This window comes from Microcebus murinus, chromosome 7 (genome assembly GCF_040939455.1).
Source record: "Microcebus murinus isolate Inina chromosome 7, M.murinus_Inina_mat1.0, whole genome shotgun sequence".
Lineage (NCBI taxonomy): Eukaryota > Metazoa > Chordata > Mammalia > Primates > Cheirogaleidae > Microcebus > Microcebus murinus.
In genome coordinates, this window is record NC_134110.1 from 25,413,267 (window position 1) to 25,429,103 (window position 15,837).

A 15,837-nucleotide genomic window follows, 5' to 3' on the forward strand; every position below is an offset into this window, starting at 1 on the left:
TGATTGGGGAAGGCAGAGAGCAGATCCCATTTATTGGCATTTTAATGACAGCAGAGTGAGAGGAAGGCTTCCACCTCCCCTGAAACATGCCATCCTCTCTGCCCTCAGGGTTCAGCAGAGGGATGAGACCCCCCCACACGAATGTCCCCCAGAGGGCAGCACTCCAGGGTGCAGTGGGGAGGGGAAGGGGTATTCTATGCCAGGCTGGGGAGCTGGGACAGGAGGGAAGACGTGCACCCTCACCTCTTGGCTCAATCCCTCTCCCCTGGGACCTGGTGTTGTCCCCAGACCCTGGGGTGGGCTGGTAGACAGGGCTCATGCAACAATGAGTGAATAGGAAGTGGCCTGGAAATGTGGCCTTGTTGACCCTTGGTGGGGGTGGGAGGACTAAAAGGGCCATGCTGGGCCACAGCAGGTCCAAACAGAGAAGTATCTGCAGTGTACATACAGGAGGGTTGGAGAGGGGCTTTCTCTGCCCCAGGCTGTGCCCAGGACAAAAGAAAGGGGAAGTATGGATGGCACTGCCATGCCAGGGGCAGGGCCAGGCCAGCCATGCCACTTGATGGGGCACAGCAAGCTGGGGGCTTGGGCTACTCCTTGGCGCGGCCAATGATGGTGAGGATGTACAGGAAGATGTTGATGATGTCTGTGTATAGGTTCAGTGCAGCAAACACGTACTCCTCCGGGCTCAGGGACAGCTGCTTGTTCCCCAATAGTAGCTGGGTGTCCACTGCCAGGAACTAGGGGTGATGGCACAGTAGTGTCAAAGGGACAAGCCTGCCCACCTGGAGTCCCAGCCCCTCCTCATCAGGGCCTCCCTCCGCCCTCACTTACACAGGTGAAGAGCAGAGCACCCAGAGAGGCGTACACGATCTCCAGGATGCGGTTCCGGATGAAGATGCAGAGGATGGCAAAGATGAAGAGCACCACCATGCTCACCAGGAGCACACCCATGCACGAGGTGAAGTCGTAGCGAGTCTGAGAGGGTGGGAGAGGAACAGGGGCCATGGGTGCTGGGCCCCCTGGGAAGGCCTTTGGGTCCCAGGGCCACAGCCCTGCTATAGGGGGCCCCTCACCTGCATGGAGAAGATGACCACTGTGAAGCAAACAGCTGTGGTGATGCCCACAGCCATGATGACCGCCTCAGTGTTGTAGAAGCTGGCGATCATGCCCACCATGTAGGACAAGCTGACGGTCAGGATTGACTGTGGGGAGATGGGATGGGGATGGGGGCGCACCAGCCTTGGATGTGCAAGCTGCTCCCCAACTCCCCAAGGTCCCCTCCCCTCCCCTGCTTCGTGGGCAGAAGGGGAACCAGGGTGACCAGGCTCCCCAGAGTGGGCATGTGGGACTGAAACACTGGGCCCAGGGGACCAGAGGCCCAGGTTTGGGAGTTACCAGTGCAACAAGGTTCCAGGGGTGCTTCCGACGGAAGTCCCCGCAACAGCTGAGGACGATGAGGGAGATAAAGAAGATGGCATAGGAGACATAGTAGGTCCAGACGTTCTCCCGGACAAAAGTCTTCACCTCCCGGACAAAAGTGAACACAGAGACCGTAGACAGGGTCACTGACAGCTGCAGGGTCAGCACCAGGAACACCTGGAAAGGAAGGGACTCAGAGCCCGCCAGGCGCTGGCCTCCCACCCCACAGACACCCTGGCCCCACCTTTCGGATGAAGGCCTGTCGGATGCTCTTGTCATCCCAGTTGGTGGCAGGAAAATCCTGGTTGTCATAGTAGGATGGGGGCCCCTCCTCCTGGTAGTTCCCATGCTGTGGTGCTGGGGGACAGATGGGCTGTGTTAGTGCACTCCTGGTCACTGTGCCCATGCCCGTGACCCTGCCCTGCCCCTTCCCTTGCCCTGCCCCTGCCTCTGCCCCGCCCTTGCCCCACTCACAGCCAGGGTCCTGTGCCTGGAAGGCCTGTGGTTGTCCATAGGGGTTAGGGGGGAAGGGGCTCTGAGGGTATGGCCCCTGTGGGTAGCCGTCTTGGGGGTATGGCCCCTGAGGGTAGCCCCCTTGGGGGTAGGGGCCCTGAGGGTAGCCCCCTTGGGAGTAGGGGCCCTGAGGGTAGCCCCCTTGGGGGTAGGAGCTGGGGCCATGAGGATACCCTGGCTGACCATAGGGGGAGGGCTGGAAAGGGGGCTGTGGGTAGGGGACCCCCGGGTAAGGAGGCTGAGCATAGGGAGGCATGGGTGGCTGGGGCCCGCCAGGATATCCAGGGTTGGGGGGAGGATAGTTGTCCCCAGACACCAAGAAACTCTTTTCATGGGACATGGCCTCCGGTTCCGTGGTCTGCCCCTAGAGGAGACAGAGAGAACAATTAGCCCTGCATGACTGTGGGAACCAGCCTGTGGCAACCCCACCTGCTGCCAGGAACCCAGAGGGAAGGAAAGGGAAGCCATGACCTTTGCCCCTGGCTGTAGGGAGCCCTGGAGAGCAATGGGGCCAGGAGAAGAGGGTGGGGACCTAGACCGGCATGGGCCTTCAGAAGGGGCTTCTCTACGAGAACCCTAATGGTGGGGGGAGGGGACGGATGAGGAGATGAATATCGGCCTCAGGACCTGGGGCTTTAGTTGTTTCTTACTAGCAACTGGGGGGCCCTTCTCACTGCTGTCAGCGTCTCCCAAGCTAGTGCTCAGCCCGGTGGGGGCTGGGGGCGCGTCTGTGGATGTGTGAAGGCGTGCCCGGACCCTCCCCTTCACAACCCGCCCCTTAAGCAGCTTTAAGGGGCCAGAGCCCGCGGCTATTTCTATCCCTGGAAATCCCCAAGCCATCTGTGACCAACGAGAGCCCTGCCCCCCCCCCAATCCCAAGAGCAGGGCCCAACCGTCCCTCTTTCCTGGGATTGGGGGGATCAGGCCTGGATCGGCTACCGGGTGCTTGCCAGTACGGTACGCCGGGAACAGCGGCGTGCGGGGGTGTGTGGGGGATGGAAGCGACCAGAGGGCGTGCGGGAGGAACGAAGCAGGTGTGCGGGCGAGGCGGTGGGGGCGGAGGCCGCTGAACCCGCACCCAGGGTGGGTGGGCCCAACTGTCGGGTTGGGGGCTCTTGGGGCCGCGAGTCCTGACCTCGCCGCAGCGCGCCCCCCCACACCCTGGCTCCAGGCCGCCGAGGCTCCCCGCCCCCACTGCCGCTGTCACCCTGGCCCCGAGCGGGCCGCGCGCCTTGGCTGGACAGCCTGGCCGACCAAAGGCAGCCCCGCTCGGCTGCGAAGGGTCAGCGCGGGGGCGGCCGGTAGAGGGGCAGCAGCGGGTCATGCGCTCTCCTGGGCTCGAGCCGGGGACTCACCGCTCGCGGGGCGCCGCAGGCCGGTGCGCACGGTGTCCGCTGCGCGCCGCGCGGTGATGGCCGGTGCGCCAGCACCCGCTCGGCGGCCGGCTAGGCAGGGCCTGCGCCTGCGGCTTGGGAGACGCAGAGGGGCCTTGTGACGGGGCGGGGCCGGGGCCAGGCGGGGCGGGGCCGGGGCGGGGTCTGCCGGGACTGCGGGAATTCTTCCGCGCGGAACAGACTCGCTAGGCCCCGCCCGCGGCTGTCCTGCTGTCTCTTCTCCTGGTCCCAGGCCCAGGGCCAGCGCCGCGCGCTCGCAGTGTCTGCCGAAGGCGGGTTGGAGGGTCGGGCGATAGTACCTGAAGACCCCTGGAGGCAGAGGCCTGGTTTGGCCAATTTGGCGGTTCGTTCAGGGAGTTAAGAAATTTATTCCTAAATCCAGGATTTGCTGAACCTGCCAAGGATTCTAAGTCCTTTCTTGGCTTTAAAGCACAGCGTTCACTTTCCCTTTGCATCCAAGTCTATGGCAAATGAAGAGGTCTAATCGCCTAATTGTCCCATTCTCTCTACCATCCCAGCCTTTGCCAGGCTCCATCCTAGAGACCCTTTACCCTTGCTTGCCCTTCAGCACCTCCTCATAAGCTGTGAGCGGCTGAGGCTTAGAGATGCAGTAACACTGGACGCCAGGCGAACTGCCCCCTGGCCTTGGAAGTCCTCCTGAGGAAGTGCTGTTTAGGCAGAGCATCGCCTGCAGCAGGGCCTCTCCACCTGGGGCCGTGGGGCCTTACTTCTGCTCTCTTGGCCCTTGGACGGCTGGCCTCTCCCAGACCGGGCAGTGGTTGGGGAAAGGCTTTGCCCTGTGCCCCACAGTATGAGTTCAGTATTTACCAACTGGATCTAGTAAGGGGAAGCCCTGATCTTTTGCACATGCCCATCATGTAAATACTCCCATCACAACTGGTTGCAAGCTACCACCAGTTTAACAACCAGTTAATGGAAATTCCTGTAAATGTAACAATCTGGTTGTGGTGTGAGCTGCTCCAGTGCACCGCTGCCTGTAGCAGAACCTTCTCAGCCGTGATAGGCACAATAAGTGATAGACAGTGTTAGAAGGTGATGAGTTCTATGAGAAGGGAAGAAGTAGAGCAGGCAGGGATAGATTCAGGTTTTGTAGAACCAGAAGCTCAAACAATTTGAGGACTTCAAGAAAAATGATAAATACAAAATTGAGAACAAGGCTTTGGCAGAGGCTTATGCAAGTCAGAGGTCCTTAAGGGTCTTTAGGTTTGTGTTAAATTTGCTCCTGAGAGCAGGGTAAGGGAGGTCACAGGGGAGGATCGCCATAAGGCTCTGTGGGGAAAGCCAGGCCAAGCAGAGGGATAGGCCACTGCAAGGGCACTGAGGCAGGAGTGGCCTGTAGTTCTGGAGGATGAGCTGAGAGGCTGGAGCCTCCCCGAGCATCAGGGTGTGGAGGCAGGTGTGGAGCCAGAGAGAGGACTGGGACCTTGTCAGGCAGAGCTGGACAGGCCCTCAAAGGGATTTTGGCTTTTACTGTTACTGACACTGGGAGCTGTAGTGGCCATTGGTATCACCACTTTAAAGGCCCACCCTGTCATCTCTGTTGAAGACCCACTGTGGGGGCGGGCAGAAGTGGCAAAGGGAGATCAGCTAAGAGGGTAGCATAGCTGCTCAGTGAGAGATGCTGGAGGCGTGGACTAGGGTGGGGGCAGCAGAGGTGCTAGGTGTGAAGGGCTGGGGGTGTGGGCTGGCCAGGGTCCTTGGCCCCTTGGAGAAAGGAACAGCAGGGGTAGGAATAGGTTTCCATGGGCTGAGGGGTGAATGGGAAGTGGGGGGGGGCAGAGCTGGGTTCCACTCTGAGAGGCTGGAAGCAAACAGAGCTTGGGTGATGTTGGGGAGTTGGTGGGAGTGGGAGTGTGGATTCTAAAGGCACAGCCTGGGTGTGAGCCCTGGCACTACTGTGGCCCTGTCTGCACCTCCATTTCCCCTTCTGTGGTAAGGATTAGCAGCAGCAAGGCATGCCAGCACAGTGCCCATCACCTGTGGGATCATACATGATGACAGCAATGATGATGATAACATGAGATGGGAAGGTTAAGTGGGTGTGCAGGCTGGAGAGACAGCCACAGGGATGGGCCCCAGTAGGGGACCAAGGAGGCAGGAGGAAGTCTGTGCTGAGGTGCAAACTCTTGTAGGTCACAAAGTATTTTCATGACTGGGAAGCCTAGTCACCTGGGAGGTGTGGGGACCCAGAAGCATGGTTTGGGAAGGTTGCTGGGGGCAGCTGCAAGCCAGCCTCAGGCAGCAGCAGGGCTGGAGACCCAACGCTGTTCCTGTTGAATGAGGGTTTCACAGAGACTTAGAGACCCTGAGTTGGGGGCAGTGACTCAGGGCCCTTAGTGGATTTAATGGGGAGGGTGATTGACCATATCAGGGCCACAGGAAGAGGCCAGGGGAGTGGAGGACCACCAACGGACACTCCTGTCCACCCTACCAGCCAGGAGCTGGAGTGGGCCAGATAAAGCCAGTGGGGTGGGCTGGCAGGAGGGTCCTGAGGGATCCAGCCCAGCCAATACTTCCTGGTCAGAGCTGGCGGTTGAGGCTTCAGCAGAGAGGAAGCACCTGAGCCCCAGTAATCAGGCCCCAGCGCTGAGGGCCTGGTTCAGCCCCTCCCTCCCTCTCACTCTCCCTTCCTCTTTCAGTTTCACTTTTGTTTTCCTGTCAGGGCCTTCTGCCTGTGGATCCCTGCTTGAGAGGGGTAAGCGAAGGAGTCCTGGTTGAGGGTGTGGGCTGAGGCTGCTCAGCAGAGGGGGGCTGGGGTGTAAGTGCTGGCTGTGGGGCCACCCACAATCAGGGGCCACTGGGGAACACTGCAGAAAGGCCTAGGGAGGAGAAGAAGGGGTGAAGTAGGCACTTCTCTACCCAGCTGATGCCCTCTCCCAGGGTTGCCATGGCAGAGGTGGAGGCAGGGGCAGCAGTGGAGGTCTGTGGACTGTCCCCTGATGTGTCCGATGAGCTGCTCACTCTCTACTTCGAGAACCGCCGACGGTCTGGTGGGGGGCCTGTCTTGAGCTGGCGGAGATTTGGCTCTGGGGGCATCCTCACCTTTCGAGAGCCTGCAGGTGAGAGGGGGCCAGCTGAAGGGGCAGCCTGGGTGTCCTCATGCCCTGATGCCTGGTGTTCTACCCTACCTCTGCCTGCAGATGCTGAGAGGGTCTTGGCCCAGGCAGAGCACGAATTACATGGTGCCCAGCTAAGCCTGCGGCCAGCTCCTCCACGTGCCCCTGCACGACTGCTGCTCCAAGGACTGCCCCCTGGCACTGCACCCATCCTTCTGGAGCAGCATGTCCAGGCCCTGTTATGTGCTGCGGGGCTCCCAGTGCAGCCCTGCTGTGCCCTGGCCAGCCCCCGGCCAGATCGGGCCCTGGTCCAGCTGTCTGAGCCCCTTTCTGAGGCAGGTGAGAGGTGGGAATGGGGCTGAGGTGCTGGTTAGGGGAGATGCCCCAAACCAACCTGTACACTCCCCACAGAAGTCCGTATCTTGGAGGAGCAGGCCCAGAATCTTGGCCTGGAGGGGGCCACGGTGTCCCTGGCCCAGGTGCCCCAGGCCCAAGCAGTGCGTGTCGTGGGGGACGCCCCCGCTGTGGACCTCTTGCTGCTGGAGCTGTACCTAGAGAATGAGCGCCGCAGTGGTGGGGGGCCCCTGGAGGGCCTGCGCATCCTACCCAGGCATCTGGGCACTGTTGTCTCCTTCCAGCAGTGGCAAGGTGAGTGGGGCAGGATGGACCCAGCTGAGTCCCTCTTTCCCACAGAAACCTGATGGGCTTTCTGTCTTCTCCCTTCCTTCAAGTGGCTGAACGGGTGCTGCAGAGGGACCACTTGCTACAGGGTTCAGAGCTGAGCCTTGTCCCCCACTACGACATACTAGAGCCCGAGGAGCTTGCTGAGGACACCAGTGGAGAGGACCACCTGTCCAAGCTGGGGCCTGGGGTCACCAAGCATGCTCTCCTGAAGGCTGGAGGGCTGATGAGGGCACTGAAGGGTACAGAGACTGTGACAGTGGGCTCTAGAGAGACCCCAGGGCAATCAGAGGCCTCTCCAGGGACAGGTCCAGTGGGGTCTCTGGGACAGGCTGGGCCAGTCAGCTCAGGGACCAGGGAGTCTCTGGAGCAGGAGGGGCCCATGAGCCTGGGGACTGTGGAGTATCCAGAGAAGACTAAGCTGGTGAGCCCGGGGTCCATGGGGTCTCCTGCCCTGGGGGAGATCTCTCTGGGGGAGCTGGGGCAGGAGGGCCTGGTGGAAATTGCCATGGGCTCACCAGGGCAGGAGGGATTAGTGAGTCCAGTGGAGATCACCGTGGGGTCTCCAGAGAAGGCAGGGCTGGTGAGCCCAGGGCATGTGGGGCTGCTGGAGCAGGTGGAGATGGTGCTGTCAATGGAGCCTGGGGCGATGCGCTTCCTGCAGCTCTATCATGAGGACCTTCTTGCTGGCCTGGGAGATGTCGCCCTCTTCCCACTTGAAGGAACAGATGTGACTGGCTTTCGGGTAAATGGCCCCTCAGGATGCCTCACCTTTGACCCGCTCCTCCTACTGGGGATTCTGAGTACCTTTCCTGTGCCCTAAACCTGCAACCTGCCCCTCCCCATGGTCCTGCAGCTCTGTGGAGCTCCAGCTCCATGCCAGGCAGCTGAAGAGTTCCTGCAGAGTCTGCTGGGCAGCATTGGTTGTCATGTGCTGAGCCTGAAGCACCCGGGCAGTGCCAGGTTTCTCCTGGGCCCAGAGGGGCAGCGCCTTCTTCAGGGGCTGGAGGCTCAGTTCCAGTGTGTCTTTGGGACAGAGCGTCTGGCCAGGGCCACCCTGGACACAGACCCTGAAAAGGTAGAGATGGAGTCCTGCCCCTGCCCCTTCTTATATCCCAGATCCCAGGGCCTCTACCCTTGCCCAGAGGCTGGTTGTCCTGACATCCTCTCCCTACAGGTGGACTCTGCTGAGGCCCTCGAGAGCCTCCCTGGTGGTGCCCACACCATGTGGCCCCCAGACAGTGTAGACAATGACCAGGAGAACATGAGCCTGGGTAGGGCTTCCTGGGAACCCATAGCACATCCTGAGGCCCTTGCTTGACCTCCTGCTCGGCCCTGCTCTGTATTTCCACCTGTCTAGTGACCCTTCCCAGGCCCACCTGCTAATCCTGCTAGCTATCTTTCACCCATTCTGACTCCACCTATCTTCAGTGATACCCTGGCTGGGTCCAACCCCTGACCCAGTGGCCTCTCCCTGTTCCCAGAGGAGGTCCGAGAACTGCTGGCCACCCTGGAGGGCCTGGATGGGGAAGACTGGCTGCCTCTAGAGCTAGGGGAAGAGGAGCTTGAGGAACAGCCAAAGGAGGAGGCCACTCCAGGACATGAGGAGGGGGATCCTGTGGCTCCCAGCACTGGGGCACCTGGACGGCTGGAGGAGGAGGCTGCACTGCAGCTGGCCCTTCACCGGTCATTGGAGCCTCAAAGCCAGGTGGCTGAGCAGGAGGAGGCTTCTGCACTACAGCGAGCCCTGGCCCTCTCTCTGTTGGAGCAGCCCCTGTCAGAGGTAGAGGAGCACCCAGGTGGGGTGACTGATGGTAGGGCCCAGCTGGTGGTGCACACTGCCTTTGAGCAGGACATAGATGAGCTGGACCGGGCACTAGAGGCTGCCTTGGAGGAACAACTCTGGGAAGAAACAGTGGGTCCTCAGAGCCACATGCTGCCCGCAGAGCTATGTGCTCGCCTCGAGCGGTGCCATGGTGTGAACATTGCCCTGCGCGGGGACTGCACCATTCTCCGTGGCTTTGGGACCCAACCCACCCGTGCTGCCCGCCACTTAGCTGCACTTCTGGCAGGCCCCTGGGATCAGAGTTTGGCCTTTCCCTTGGCAGCTTCAGGCCCTACCTGTGAGTCTGCATCCTGGACTGGGGGAGGGTGGGATGGGCCAGCTATCAGGAGTTAGTGCCCCAGACATGGCCCTGACCCCTGTCTCCCCATGTGTCAGTGTCAGAGCAGGACCTGAAGGAACCCTCAAGCAGGCTGGAGCAACTGGCAGAGAGCACTAGGGAGTTCCAGGAGGTGGTGCAGGCCTTCTACAACACCTTGGACGCTGTCCGTAGCAAGATCCACATTGTCCGGGTGAGTCTGTGCCCTGTCTCACTGGCCTCATGGCCTTCTGGGCTCTTGGCACCATTAGCACCTTACAGAGTCTGTGGGCTGTCACTCTTGCCTACATCAAGGTCAGCTCAGTGCAGGCAGCCTGGAAAGCTGATGGTGGGGGAGGGAGGGTGGGTAGCACCAGGCTTCCCAAGGCATGTTCCCTGCCCAGGGGATGTTCACAAAATCAAGTGGGGGAGATAGGAGGGCAGAAGTTAGGGGGGTCCCTAGAATCTGACAGGCCAGAGTGAGGGTCCCTGCTCTACCAATTACAGCCAGGTGACCAGGGACTGTGTGATCTTCCTCATGCCTCAGTTTCCTTCTCTAGAGCATGGGGTGGTGATGCCATCTCATGGCCATTGTGAGATTACTTATTCCACAAATGTGTACCATGTGCTGTTCTGGGGACTCTTCTGCCTTCAAAGGGGGCCACTTCATCAAGGAAAGAGCCAGGACTTGCTGCAGCTCAGCAGCCTCATCCTGTATTCTTACTTGCCAAATTTGGCAACCCTGAGCATGAGTGTGTTTCAGAAAAGGCTGGTAATAATTGGTGGGGAGCCAGAGAGAAATTTCAGGATCCCCAGGGGCCACTAGCCTATCTGGGCAGCTGAAGGAAGAGGCTAAGAAGGAGGGACAGGGGAGGCCAGGGAAGCATGAACACATGGGGTTACGGGAGGCAACAGGGGGATGAAGGAGGGAAGTGGGCTCCACAGCATCGGCACTGCTTGAAGGAAGGTCTGCAGGGAGATGGTCTGTTGGCTAGTTGGTGTAGGGTGAGGAATGGAGAGTAAATAGGAGGTGTGGGCAGAGACAACAATGGAAATAAGCTGGTTACAGAAGGACAGAGTGATGGGAGAGTAATCAGAGGAGAGTGCAGGGTTGAAGACAGAGGTTTTCCACCTGGGAAGACTCAGTGTGTTCATTGCTGAAGTGAAGGAATCCACAGAGATGGCTGGGCACAGCCAAGTGAGAAGGAAGTGACGGTGGAGATCTGGGGTTACCGTGCTGGTGAGACTGGGTTGGGCACTCACAACTCTTGATGCTCAAAGTTGTGGGTGGGGCCAGCAGCATCAGCCTCTACCTGGAGCTGGTCAGAAATCAGAAAGAACCGCTGGTCTTCCCCAGACCTGGCCCAGTCACCTACCACCACCCACCACCATCACCATCAATACCACCACCATCACCATCACCACTACAACCATCACCATCACTACCACCACCACCATCACCACCATTATCACCTTTGCCACAACCACACACTGCTACCACTATTACCACCATCACCATCACCACCTTCACCACCACCAACATCACCTTCACCACTGCCAACCATCACTATCACTGCCACCCACCACCATCACCACCATCACCTTCACCATCACTGCCACCCACCACCATCACCATCATCACTCTCACCATCATCACCTTCACCATTCACCACCACCTTTAGCAATCACCATTACCACTCACCACCACCATCATATCATCACCTTCACCACTCACCACCACCTTTACCAATCACCATCATCACCATCACCATTACCTCCCATCACCATCATCACTCACCACCATCACCATCAAATTCACCATCACCACCCAGATGCACTGTGCTCATATCCTGCTGGTTTTGTTAATTACATGCACTTGGTTCTTCTAGTGACCACCTTTATGACTTTAGATGGTAACACTTGAATCTTTTTTTCCCCACTAATCAACTTTAGAGACTGCTTCTTGCCTTCATGCAGGAAGATGAGAATGGGCCTCCCTTCCTTCTGTCTTGCTTACTCCTTCCTCTTCCATCTCATGGTTTGGTCATTTATATTATTTTATTTATTTATTTAGAGACAAGGTCTCACTCTCTTGCTAGGTAGAGTGCAGTGGTGTGATCATAGCTTACTGCAACCCCAAGCTCCTGGGCTCAAGTGATCCTTCTGCCTCAACCTCCTGAGTAGCTGGGACTATAGGTGCACACCACCATGCCCAGCTAAGTTTTCTGGTTTTTGGTAGAGATGAGGTCTTGCTCTGACTCAGGGTGGTCTCAAACTTCTGGCTTCAAGCAATCCTCCCACCTTGGCCTCACAAAGTGATAGAATTATAGGCATGAGCCACTGTGCCCAGTTAATTGAAACTCTTTTTATTATGTAGTCAAAGTTTACAGACAAATTTCACATTGTATTCTGTAACTATCATGAAGCCTCCGTGCTTGGGCCATAGGTTGATGGACATACTGTGACAATGAAAAAATATCTACCATTTGCCTGGCGCAGTGGCTCACGCCTGTAATCCTAGCACTCTGGGAGGCCGAGGCGGGCGGATTGCTCGAGGTCAGGAGTTTGAAACCAGCCTGAGCAAGAGCGAGACCCCGTCTCTACTATAAATAGAAAGAAATTAATTGGCCAACTAATATATATATATATAAAAATTAGCCGGGCATGGTGGCACATGCCTGTAGTCCCAGCTACTTGGGAGGCTGAGGCAGAAGGATTACTTGAGCCCAGGAGTTTTTGAGGTTGCTGTGAGCTAGGCTGACGCCACGGCACTCACTATAGCCTGGGCAACAAGCGAGACTCTGTCTCAAAAAAAAAAAAAAATATCTACCGTTGAACTATAGAGAAGGAAATGAAGTCCTATTTATTTATTTATTTATTTATTTTTGAGACAGAGTCTCACTTTGTTGCCCAGGCTAGAGTGAGTGCTGTGGCATCAGCCTAGCTCACAGCAACCTCAAACTCCTGGGCTCAAGCGATCCTCCTGCTTCAGCAAGTAGCTGGGACTACAGGCATGTGCCACCATGCCCGGCTAATTTTTTGTATATATATTTTTAGTTCGTCAATTAATTTCTTTCTATTTTTAGTAGAGACAGGGTCTCGCACAGGCTGGTTTCAAACTCCTAACCTTGAGTAATCCACCTGCCTTGGCCTCCCAGAGTGCTAGGATTACAGGTGTGAGCCACCACACCCGGCCGTAGTCATAGTTATTAAAAGTGCGTTGCATGAAAGAGAATGTTCTAGGATTCAAGGTCTAATAGCTTCTCTTTTTTTGACTTATTTGATTTTTCTGTACCCTGCTAGACTGTTGGGTTACTCTTTGTGCCCTGTCACCTTCTTTCATGATTCTTCTGTTTAGTGGGAGTATCACCTTGAGCGGGTAGTAAACATCTTTGACTTTTAAGTTTATATTGCCTTTTACAATTAGAGGTATTTTGCAACTATAATTTGATATTGGTGTTAACTTTCCATTGTTGTTACATGTGCTAAAAAGTCCTTATTTGTCCTCACCCACTCTTCAGTAATGGTTTGACTGGATATAGTGTTCAGGTTCAAAATATGTTTTCCCTCAGATATTTGAAAGCTGCTCTTTTTTTCCTTCTTAAAATTTTTTTTCTTGGAAAGTTAAAAAAATTCCTCCCTGGTTTCTTAGCATCTGGTATTGGTAGTGAGAAACCTAGTGTAAGAATATGAGATTCCCCCCCCATTTGTATATTGATCATGTGTATATGTGTGTGTGTGTGTGTGTGTGTGCGCACACACATACACACACTCTTGTAGGGTTTTCTTCCACCTTGAAGGTTGAGGTTTCCTGGCAGGTAGGTAAGTGCCAGGGGTGTGTCTTTTCCCATTGTCCTTCTTGACATTTTATGGATCCTCTCCATCTGAAGATCTGCCTCCAGCTTAGGGAAACTGCCTTCCCTTGTGTGTTCCCATGCTCTGGCATCCTATGGAACTCTTGCTATGAGCAAAGACCTCATGCTCCCTCACCTGCTCTCCCAGGGTTCCCTTCTCTCTTTAGCTTTGCACTCAGCCTCAGTTCCTTAACTCCATCTAGAACCGATAGCTGGATCTTTAGCTTTAACCATTTTATTATTTGGCTCACTTAGCAGTCCCATTCTTCCTGTAAGAACTCTCTTATTTTCAGACTTTTTCTTTTTTCATAGCAGCTAGTCTTATTTAATCGATATCATATTCTTTTGCATCGCTCTGAAGAAACTAGAATTTCCTTAAAAGTTTTTCCCAGGGCTGATTGTCTGGTTGATCACCTGAGGTCTTCTCTCCTCTCTGAGCCTTCCAACACTGTAGAGTCCTGTGGGCACTGTAGGCACCTAGCCCAGTTTTTTTCTGCAGAGGCCTGGCTTGGGGTGGGTTGGGGGAGTCTTCCCATCTGTAGGCCTCCATGGAGGGCTCAGACATCTCTGAAGGGACTCAGGCCTCCCTGGAATCCTTCTATGTCACTTGCCCCATGGACGTGCTGGGCAGAGCATGATGGGAGCTGCCAGGTCTCCTCCAAACCCTCAACTTCATCAGAGGAGGGCTTCAGATTGCAGGGCTCATCTCTGCTCTGGGTCAGCCCCGGGGCACAGGGATGGCCTCTGAATTGCCTGTTCCTGACCGCATTCCCCTGGGCAGGTGGAGCGTGTTTCGCACCTACTGCTGCAGCAGCAGTATGAGCTGCACCGGGAGCGCCTGCTGCAGTACTGTGAACGGCGCCCTGTGGAGCAAGTCCTGTACCACGGCACAACAGCTCCCGCCGTGCCTGACATCTGCGCACATGGCTTCAACCGCAGCTTCTGCGGCCGCAACGGTGAGGCCTGGGCCGGGCAGGGGCGGGGGCTCTGCCCATCCCCATGACCCTGACCTCCGTCCGTCCTACCCCGCAGGCACGCTATATGGGCAGGGTGTGTACTTCGCCAAGCGCGCCTCCTTGTCGGTGCAGGACCAATACTCGCCCCCCAACGCCGATGGCCACAAGGCGGTGTTCGTAGCACGGGTGCTGACCGGAGACTATGGGCAGGGCCACCGCGGTCTGCGGGCGCCCCCGCTGCGGGCCTCCGGCCACGTCCTCCTGCGCTACGACAGCGCCGTGGACTGCCTCGGCCAGCCCAGCATCTTCGTCATCTTTCACGACACCCAGGCGCTGCCCACCCACCTCATCACTTGCCAGCACAAGCCCCGGGCTTCCCCAGAAGACCCCTCTGGTCTCTTGGGTCACTCCCCGGCCACCTGACTAAAGGGGCCACCCTCTGGCGTTCTGCTTCCCAGGTTCCTCACTCACTGCCCTCCTTCCTCTGGGGACGCCCCTGCGTCTTGCTGGCGGGGTGGGGGTGGGGGGTGGGGGTCAAGGCGACAGCAGCGGACGAGGAGGACGGGGGCCGTCCTGCCTTGCCAACCCAACCACCAGGGGTCAGCAGAGCCCAGAGCCCCGGCCACCACCACCGGTCTTGGCCACACCTTGCCCCAGCGCGGCTCTGTTGTTTGAATAAACGTTTAGGTGAAGCCTGGCGTTAGTGCCTTTGGAGCTCTGGGAAAGACCTGTTTAGAGGGGGGGCCTAGTCGTGACAAGGGCGGGGTCGGCTGCCCAGCAAGGCGGCCGAGGGTAGCCTACCAAGCCTGTCGGGACGCCAGAGTGCGGGGCGGGGCCGAGCGCGCACCCGTGCGACCCCACGCCGTCCTGGTGTCACGCACGCTCGCCCTAACAACGTCTCCTTGCCTACTCGCCTGCTCTGTACGCTCCAGGAGCAAGCTGCGCCGGCGAAGTGTGCGCACGCGGGGGTCGCGCTCGCGGGTGCCCAGATCTCGTGGGCATCGCTCACTTGCTCTCGGCGGGGCCGGGGCGGGGCTCGGGCTAAGACTCGCCCCGCCTGCGCCGCCTCCGCGGCTCCCGGGTCCTAGCAGTCTGGCTGTGCCGCCGAGCTGAGGAGAGTGGAGCCACCAGGCACGTAAGAGCGGGGCTGGGATGGAGAGGCGCACAGAGTGCGGGAGCCGCAGAATCTGAGTGGGGGCTCCGGCCACAGGCGACCCGGAACGTGGGACTACGCTGCGGCCGATCCTGCCCTCCGTCGCGAGGGCAGCACCTCCCAGAGCGCCCGTGACTGCGGAACTGGACGGGCGGTGTCCCTGGGTGTGGGCAGGGAGGCTGCTGGGGAGGCGCGGGCGGACTGGGGGCTGCGGACAGGGGGCTGGAGCGGACGGCCCGCGGAGGAGCCGGTGGGGGGCGGGGCGGGTGGCCCCCTTCTCGGTGCTCGCTGACTCCTCCCTAGCCCTTGGCCTGAGGGCGGAGGCACAGAGCCCACATTGTGCCCCCACACCAGACCGCCCCCGCCTAGACAGAACCCCATTCACCTCCCACACGCCAGTGCTCTGGAGGACGGGGGAGCTGGGGAGTGAGCACGCGTGGGTATTCGTGCGCTCTGGCTGCGCCCGTGGTGCCGGCGTACACGACACGCAGGGTGGACTGCAGGAGCGGCGGCCCGGGCTCCCTCCCGGCCTTGCCGCAGCTGAGCTCCCACAGCCCACGCCGCTGCGGCTCCAGCTATTTATAGGCTGCCACTGCGGAGACCGCGGTGGGGCCGCGCGGGGCTGAGGTGCGGTGGGGTGATGGAG

At 58.2% G+C, this 15,837-nt stretch overlaps 3 protein-coding genes across 5 annotated transcripts in view; 2 read left to right on the top strand and 1 right to left on the bottom strand.

Moving 5' to 3' along the window:
• Window positions 1–15: 15 nt before the first annotated feature.
• On the bottom strand, window positions 16–3,430 carry GRINA (glutamate ionotropic receptor NMDA type subunit associated protein 1). The gene is made up of 7 exons (XM_012760073.3): window positions 3,291–3,430; window positions 1,897–2,299; window positions 1,667–1,779; window positions 1,399–1,599; window positions 1,077–1,205; window positions 835–978; window positions 16–740 (listed from the first exon to the last, which is right to left on the bottom strand). Exons 2-7 carry the CDS (start codon window positions 2,273–2,275, stop codon window positions 591–593), a joined length of 1,116 nt encoding a protein of 371 aa, XP_012615527.1. The 5' UTR covers window positions 2,276–2,299; window positions 3,291–3,430; the 3' UTR covers window positions 16–590.
• A 2,644-nt stretch (window positions 3,431–6,074) lies between these two features.
• PARP10 (poly(ADP-ribose) polymerase family member 10) lies at window positions 6,075–14,730 on the top strand. 2 transcript variants are annotated; one of them, XM_076004942.1, is made up of 10 exons: window positions 6,076–6,409; window positions 6,491–6,745; window positions 6,818–7,054; window positions 7,138–7,832; window positions 7,944–8,165; window positions 8,265–8,361; window positions 8,572–9,210; window positions 9,309–9,442; window positions 13,864–14,038; window positions 14,115–14,730. In XM_076004942.1, the coding sequence occupies exons 1-10, from the start codon at window positions 6,217–6,219 to the stop codon at window positions 14,459–14,461; spliced, it is 2,994 nt and encodes a 997-aa protein (XP_075861057.1). In that variant the 5' UTR covers window positions 6,076–6,216; the 3' UTR covers window positions 14,462–14,730. The 2 variants fall into 2 exon arrangements, with proteins under 2 accessions (XP_075861056.1, XP_075861057.1); XM_076004941.1 differs by having other exon boundaries at window positions 6,075–6,409; window positions 7,944–8,361.
• Window positions 14,731–15,012: 282 nt separating this feature from the next.
• The window catches only part of PLEC (plectin), a 60,322-nt gene continuing 59,497 nt past the window's right edge, over window positions 15,013–15,837 (top strand). The window contains exon 1 of one of the 2 annotated variants that reach the window (XM_012760043.3): window positions 15,013–15,173. The gene's annotated coding sequence lies outside the window, so the exon portion shown is untranslated. The remainder of the gene's footprint in view (window positions 15,174–15,837) is intronic. The other variant, XM_012760042.3, reaches the window with a different exon arrangement.

What these genes read in the sequence shown, in the direction of transcription:
- GRINA (XM_012760073.3), bottom strand. Translation starts at nt 2,275, where the DNA reads ATGTCCCATGAAAAGAGTTTCTTGGTGTCTGGGGACAACTATCCTCCC. An exon ending in CCAGGCACAGGACCCTGGCT is followed by an intron (nt 1,780 to 1,896) that starts GTGAGTGGGGCA and finishes TCTGTCCCCCAG; the next exon opens with CACCACAGCATGGGAACTAC. An exon ending in GACAGGCCTTCATCCGAAAG is followed by an intron (nt 1,600 to 1,666) that starts GTGGGGCCAGGG and finishes CTTCCTTTCCAG; the next exon opens with GTGTTCCTGGTGCTGACCCT.
- PARP10 (XM_076004941.1), top strand. Translation starts at nt 6,217, where the DNA reads ATGCCCTCTCCCAGGGTTGCCATGGCAGAGGTGGAGGCAGGGGCAGCA. An exon ending in CACCTTTCGAGAGCCTGCAG is followed by an intron (nt 6,410 to 6,490) that starts GTGAGAGGGGGC and finishes CTCTGCCTGCAG; the next exon opens with ATGCTGAGAGGGTCTTGGCC. An exon ending in CAGATGTGACTGGCTTTCGG is followed by an intron (nt 7,833 to 7,943) that starts GTAAATGGCCCC and finishes ATGGTCCTGCAG; the next exon opens with CTCTGTGGAGCTCCAGCTCC.